This window comes from Osmerus eperlanus, unplaced genomic scaffold, assembly GCF_963692335.1.
Source record: "Osmerus eperlanus unplaced genomic scaffold, fOsmEpe2.1 SCAFFOLD_73, whole genome shotgun sequence".
NCBI classification, from domain to species: Eukaryota; Metazoa; Chordata; class Actinopteri; order Osmeriformes; family Osmeridae; genus Osmerus; species Osmerus eperlanus.
This window is the reverse complement of record NW_026911350.1, coordinates 1-7,500: the sequence shown is the minus strand read 5'-3', so window position 1 is coordinate 7,500 and position 7,500 is coordinate 1. Positions and strand designations below refer to the sequence as shown.

Genomic DNA, 7,500 nt, shown 5'->3' with positions numbered 1-7,500 from the left:
ATACACAAAAAACTGCAATATAACCGCAAATAAATCGTCCCCCTCCCCACTGTGCACAAGGCACTCTCCCACACAGGAACAAACTCTTCCATCTCTCCCACACAGGAACAAACTCTTCCATCTCTCCCACACAGGAACAAACTCTTCCATCTCTCCCAACACAGGAACAAACTCTTCCATCTCTCCCACACAGGAACAAACTCTTCCATCTCTCCCACACAGGAACAAACTCTTCCATCTCTCCCACACAGGAACAAACTCTTCCATCTCTCCCACACAGGAACAAACTCTTCCATCTCTCCCACACAGGAACAAACTCTTCCATCTCTCCCACACAGGAACAAACTCTTCCATCTCTCCCACACAGGAACAAACTCTTCCATCTCTCCCACACAGGAACAAACTCTTCCATCTCTCCCACACAGGAACAAACTCTTCCATCTCTCCCACACAGGAACAAACTCTTCCATCTCTCCCACACAGGAACAAAACTCTTCCATCTCTCCCCACACAGGAACAAACTCTTCCGATCTCTCCCACACAGGAACAAACTCTTCCATCTCTCCCACACAGGAACAAACTCTCCCATCTCTCCCACCAGCTCACAATATGAAAGCTCAATACGTAACTTTGCCCTGACCAGCCCAGCAACACTGTGACCGTACTCCCAGGAGCCTACTCTTCCGTGTCTTCCATATTGCCAACTTTGCCTGCCCAAATAAATCATTCAGGAGACATGATCTCCTCTTCTCCTGCGCTGTGTACTAGAGTCCTGCACCGGGTCGGGTACCCGAGGTTCCCCACGGGTAACAGGCTAAAATAAAAAAAGTTCTGGTTAAGGGAAAAAAAGATGTCAACCCATGAGGCGGTTTGCGGTTCAAAACTAATATATTGCGGGTCGGAAACGTTATTTCAATCTGTGTTTAATGTTCTAATTTGCATGATACTCAAGAAGTTAATATCCTATCAGATACAACGTTAGTGCGTAATCTGCAGCTAAATCTGCTGTTTGGAAGGATTAGGGGGTAATCGTGGACACAAGGCTACAATTTCCTTTAACGATGTCGGTTGTCAATTTACGCATTGTGTTGTGAAAAATAAATCTACAAAAGTTTTTTGATTTGCAGTTACTTAAAGGTTAAAATAGTGCCACACAATTAATAAATCCTTAAGGGACATCAGAGGAATATTAGCCAACGTTTGGAGTCTAAACCAATAAAATACATTACATTACATTTAGTCATTTAGCAGACGCTCTTATCCAGAGCGACTTACAGTAAGTACAGGGACATTCCCCCGAGGCAAGTAGGGTGAAGTGCCTTGCCCAAGGACACAACGTCATTTGGCACGGCCGGGAATAAATAAATCTATTCCTTCTTTTCATGGGTAAGGATTCGGCTCTTAGAACAATTCGTTCGGTTTTTTGGGTGAAAATCTGTCCTCAAGTCGTGTGTCGGTTCGGTCTCGGAATTGATGTTGCCTGCGTGGTTCGGGTACGGTTCCAGAAAACGAAACCGTGCGTGCAGGACTCAAGTGTGTATCTGGGCCCCCTAATAAAGAGTGGCAGTGAGAAGTCCCATGCCTGCAGCACCTGAAACTAGGAAACAACGCCTGCGATAATTCTGCCCTGAAGAATTGCTGTACACTTCTCTATGTAAGGCTTATACAGGGTGAGCCAGGATCTTATCAGGGACGAGTTAGGTGCTGAAACTACTGACCATTTTGAGGACATAACCTCCAACAGTCCCCCTTGAGAGAGAGGTAGAGAGAGGTAGAGAGAGGTAGAGAGACAGTGGGAGAGGGAGAGAGAGATAGAGAGAGGTAGATAGAGAAAGGTAGAAAGAAGGGGAGGGAAAGAGAGAGCGATTGAGAGGGAAAGAGAGAGAGACAGGTTGAGAGGGAAAGAGAGAGAGAGAGGTTGAGAGAGAGATAAAGAGAGAGAGAGACAGGTTGAGAGGGAAAGAGAGAGAGAGAGGTTGAGAGAGAGATAAAGAGAGAGAGAGAGGTTGAGAGAGAGAAAGATAGAGAGAAAGAGAGAAAGAGAGGTTGAGAGAGAGAGAACGAGAGAGAGGTTGAGAGTGCCACTGCTGTGAGGCTCTGCTAAACGCTGCTCTCTGGAGCGCTGGGGCGAAGGCTGGCCCAAAGCTGCAATACCCAGCCTGCCACTGGGAGCAGGGTGACTACAGTACCCAGCCTGCCACTGGGAGCATGGTGACTACAGTACCCAGCCTGCCACTGGGAGCAGGGTGACTACAGTACCCAGCCTGCCACTGGGAGCAGGGTGACTACAGTACCCAGCATGCCACTGGGAGCATGGTGACTACCAGTACCCCAGCCTGCCACTGGGAGCAGGGTGACTACAGTACCCAGCCTGCCAACTGGGAGCAGGGTGACTACAGTACCCAGCCTGCCACTGGGAGCAGGGTGACTACAGTACCCAGCCTGCCACTGGGGTGCAGGGTGACTACAGTACCCAGCCTGCCACTGGGAGCAGAGTGACTACAGTACCCAGCCTGCCACTGGGAGCAGGGTGACTACAGTACCCAGCCTGCCACTGGGAGCAGGGTGACTACAGTACCCAGCCTGCCACTGGGGAGCAGAGTGACTACAGTACCCAGCCTGCCACTGGGAGCAGGGTGACTACAGTACCCAGCCTGCCCACTGGGAGCAGGGTGACTACAGTACCCAGCATGCCACTGGGAGCATGGTGACTACAGTACCCAGCCTGCCACTGGGAGCAGAGTGACTACAGTACCCCAGCCTGCCACTGGGAGCAGGGTGACTACAGTACCCCAGCCTGCCACTGGGAGCATGGTGACTACAGTACCCATGGGAGCAGGGTGACTACAGTACCCAGCCTGCCACTGGGAGTAGGGTGACTACAGTACCCAGCATGCCACTGGGAGCAGGGTGACTACAGTACCCAGCATGCCACTGGAGCAGGGTGACTACAGTACCCAGCCTGCCACTGGAGCAGAGTGACTACAGGAAGTAAGGTTACTCAAGGAAGTAGAGTTACAACAGTACACAGCCCTGGGACAGGGAGTAGGGTTTTCCAGCGAGTTTAGGGGTCAATGTTGGCCAAAGTTAAAGTCTGGAGGTGAAGACTCACCTAGGTTATCGGTGACCTCATACATGTCCTGGAAATCCTTCATCCTTAGACCGATGACATCCACAAAGTCTTCCACCAGACGAAATAGTTCCTTTATGTTAGGACCCAACTGGAGAGACGGAGAGAGAGAGAGACAAAAAAAGAAATAGAGAGATAGAGACAAAAAGAAGAGAGAGAGAGAGACAAGAAGAGAGCGAGAGAGAGAGAGAGAGAGCGACAGAGAGAGAGAGAGAGACAGAACAAAATACGGACAAAACAAAGATGTAAAGGAGCCAGAGAGTTAAAGACAGTTTTGTAACCATCAGTATTCATCAGTATCCATATCCCATTGACTTCTGTCTAGATTACATTCCTGAGAGCCATTAGATGTCCCTGTTCTCATTTACATTGTGTACTTTCACATTCTGCTCACTCTGCCCGGAGCTGGGCTTCTCTCCATGTGCTCATTCTTGACTTGGTGCCCCGAAGTCTGTGTGTGAGTGTCTGTGTGTTTGTGTATGTGTGTGCATGTGTTTGCGTGTGTGTGTGTGTGTGTGTGTGTGTGAGAGAGAGAGAGAGAGAGAGAGAGAGAGAGAGAGAGAGAGAGAGAGAGAGAGAGAGAGAGAGAGAGAGAGAGAGAGAGAGAGAGAGAGAGAGAGAGAGAGAGAGACGGTCTGTTCTGCTAACAGTGTTTGTGTGAAGCATGTTCCTAGGAGATTTACATTTTACGTTCTATTAATTTAGCAGACGCTGTTATCCAAAGTGACGTACCAAGAGGTCACACAGTAAAGTAAGACTCTAGAGCAGTGTACTACAATACTACATTAATACTACAGTGTATTGCAATACTACAAAAATACTTCAATGCAATTACAATGTATCAATAACATCTCAAGTGCTGAAGTATTTAGCAACAAGATGGATGTGGAGAGAAGCAAATGAACAGACCTGGAGGAGAAGGAAGAGGAGGAGGGGGAGGAGGAGGAGGAAGAGGAGGAGGAGAGGGAGAGGAAGAGGAGAAGGAAAAGGAGGAGCAGGAGCATGAAGAGAAGCAAGAGAAGGAAGAGGCGGAGAGGGAGAGGAGGAGGAGAGGGAGAAGGAGGAGGAGGAGAGGGAGAGGAGGAGGAGAGGGAGAGGGAGGAGGAGGAGGAGAGGGAGTGGAGGAGGAGAGGGAGAGAAGGAAGAGGAGAAGGAGGAGGAAGAAGAGGAGGAGAGGGAGAGGGAGAGGAGAAGGAGGAGGAAGAGGAGGAGAGGGAGAGGGAGAGGAGGAGGAGGAGGAGGAAGAGGAGGAGGAGTAAGAGAAGGTAGAGGAGGATGAGGAAGAGGAGGAGGAGAGTAAGACGAGGAGGAGAGGGAGAGGAGGAGGATAGGGAGGAGGAGGAGGGAGAGAAGGAAGAGGAGGATGAGGAAGAGGAGGAGCAGGGAGAGTGAGGAGGAGGAGGAGGAAGAGGAGGAGGAGAGTAAGAGGAGGAGAGGAGAGGAGGAGGAGAGTGAGAGAAGGAAGAGGAGGATGAGGAAGAGGAGGAGCAGGAGAGTGAGGAGGAGGAGGATGAAGAGGAGGAGGAGAGGGAGAGGGACAAGGAGAACGAGGAGGAGGAGGAAGAGAAGGAGGAGGAAGGGGGGGCAGTGTCTGTGTGTTCTCCATCACCCATCAGATCCAACACATGCTGCTATCTAACACCTCCCTCATCTTCTCATGGTCTCTGGCTGCCAATCACTGATGGAGTCTCTGGATGGTAGCTCTGCCTGCCTGCCTGCCTGTCTGCCTGTCTGCCTGTCTGTCTGTCTGTCTGTCTGTCTGTCTGCCTGTCTGCATGTATGTCTGTCTGTCTGTCTGTCTGCCTGCCAGCCTGTCTGCCTGCTTGCCTGTCTGTCTGGGTGGATGATAGCGCTGCCTTCCTGTCTGTCTGCCTGGCTTTCCCACACAAACACTCACCAGCTGGGCCTCCTCCCATCTCTCCCTGTTCTCATCCATCAGCAGGTTGCTGACAGACTGGACAAAGTTCTGAAAGACAGACAGAGAGACAGACAGAGAGAGGAGAGACACGGAGAGGAGAGACACAGAGAGAAGAAAGAGACACAGACAGAGAGACAGAGAGACATACAGCCAGAGAGAGACACAGACAGACACACAGAGAGAAGAGAGAGACAGAAAGACAGACAGATGGAGACACAGACAGAGAGAAGAGAGAATTTAATTGACAAAGAGACAGAAAACAACCAGATGGACAGAGAGAAAAAGAGGGAAAGAGAGAGAGAAGGAGAGAGAGATTGAGAGGGAGACAGATAGAGAGAGATACAAACATGGTCTTTAGTATTATATATTTTCTCAATTTTCCTCTGGAACACAAGCTTTCACTTATTCATAATAAACCAAAATAAAATCCAAGTAACTAAACCAAATTCCAAACTGGTATAATAAAAAAAACACCTATTTACAGTAAAAAAAACAACTACTTTCATTTTAATCTGGACCCCACTCCAATACTTACCTTCATGTGCAGAAATCAATTTACTTAATACAGTAAATGAAATCAAATTCAAATCAATGTAATCCCAGCCCACCTTCATGTCAGCGCTGCTGGGACTGTTGTAGACCCTCCTGAAGATCTCCGTCATGTTCCTCAGCACGTCCACGGTGGCCAGCAGGTCCCCGCTGTAGCTCGTCCCGTCACTGGACGTCACCCTCAGCTTGGTCATCACCTCGGAGACGCCGTCCCCCACGTAGCCCCGCTGGGCCTTCTGCAGGTGCTCCCTGGTCTGGGGGGGGGGAGGGGGAGGGGGAGGAGGTGTCAAAGAAAGTATGAGTCACCATGGAAACAGGACAATGAAGCCTTTCAAAAACCCTTACTAAACGTCTGCAGAGGGGAGGGAACAGTGGTGTGTCTGTGTTTGTGTGTCTGTCCAAGATACGGGCTCATCTCCAGCTCCTTCCAAACCCCCTGGCAGAGCTTGTCTGAGTGCTGTGAGATGCTGGCCCCCGTCCGGGCGCAATCATGTCTGGCTGGACCAGGGAGCAGCTCTCTCACCAGGGTCTGGATGCTGCGGTAGTCGTTGGAGATGCACTTCAGGTACGTGGGGTTCTCCCAGTAGGCGATGCCCTGGTCATCCAGGGAGCACCGGCGCAGGATGAGCCCTGGAGGAGGACACGGATGGGGGTTCAGTATTACTACAGCCTGGGGATTCTCCGGGCCTACCTACCTGAGACAGGATCTGATGGGGTTGGATGATGACCCTCCAGGGGATGTTTGTATGTGTGGGGGTGAGTGTGTGTGTGTGTGGGGGGGGGTGAGTGTGTGTATGTGTGTGTGTGTGGGGGGGGGGGTGAGTGTGTGTATGTGTGTGTGTGTGTGTATGGTGGGGGGGTGAGTGTGTGTGTGGTGGGTGTGTGTGTGTGTGTGTGTGTGGTGGGTGGGTGTGTGTGTGTGTGTGGTGGGGGGGTGAGTGTGTGTGTGTGGTGGGTGTGTGTGTGTGGTGGGTGTGTGTGTGTGTGTGTGGTGGGTGTGTGTGTGTGTGTGTGTGGTGGGTGTGTGTGTGTGTGTGTGGTGGGGGGGTGAGTGTGTGTGTGTGGTGGGTGTGTGTGTGTGTGGTGGGGGGATGAGTCTCACCCATGGCGTTGGGGGGGCAGCGGACAGCGGCTGTGTCTCCAGCAGGGGTCATCTTCCACACCACGTTAGAGAAGTTATCCTCCCCACAGATCTCATGGGGCTCTGCACACACACACACACACACACACAAACCTAGAGTATGACACACTATACTTCCCAAAGACAACTGTTAGGATTTGGACAGGTTTGTATCTGATTGAGACAGGCACATGAAGATGTGAAATGCTTTACTTAATAATTTAATTTCACAGATACGTTCATATAAAAATATGAGTATGCGTACATGTGTGTGTGTGTATAGGCATGTGTGTGTGTGTGTATGCATGTGTATGTGTTCTCTCACCAGGACACCTCTTGTCGTTGCAGCGGCGGATCTCCTCAGCGTCCCCAGGGCAGGGCTGGCCCCCGTGGAACGGTCCAAAACACACCCTCTGTCTCTGCTGCCCCCCCCCGCCACACGTCTTGGTACAGCCCCCCCACGACGACCACGGCTGCCACCGGCCGTCCACTACACACACACACACACAAGCACGAACACATGAGCACACACACACACATACACACACGATCAGACACAAACACACACACACAAACACACAGACACACAGACACACACACACGTACCGGGACATTCTCCCACCGGGACATTCTCCCAGGAAACAGCTCCGGGTCTCCCGCCACTCCCCCCGGCACTCGGAGCCCCCGTACGAGGGCCCGTTACACTCCCGTGTGCGCTGCATGGTGCCGTTAGAGCAGGACTGGGAACATGAGCCCCACGATGACCACTCATTCCACACCCCG

At 51.2% G+C, this 7,500-nt stretch overlaps 1 protein-coding gene across 1 annotated transcript in view; it reads right to left on the bottom strand.

Annotated features, from left to right (window-relative positions):
* The window catches only part of LOC134015949 (adhesion G protein-coupled receptor B1-like), a gene marked incomplete at its 5' end in the record, with an annotated part of 18,200 nt that extends 10,704 nt beyond the window's left edge, over positions 1-7,496 (bottom strand). The window contains 7 exons of the mRNA XM_062455426.1: positions 3,113-3,221; positions 5,028-5,096; positions 5,657-5,851; positions 6,121-6,227; positions 6,700-6,801; positions 7,043-7,207; positions 7,340-7,496. Coding sequence (XP_062311410.1) covers positions 3,113-3,221; positions 5,028-5,096; positions 5,657-5,851; positions 6,121-6,227; positions 6,700-6,801; positions 7,043-7,207; positions 7,340-7,496 — 904 coding nt within the window. The remainder of the gene's footprint in view (positions 1-3,112; positions 3,222-5,027; positions 5,097-5,656; positions 5,852-6,120; positions 6,228-6,699; positions 6,802-7,042; positions 7,208-7,339) is intronic.
* Positions 7,497-7,500: the final 4 nt, after the last annotated feature.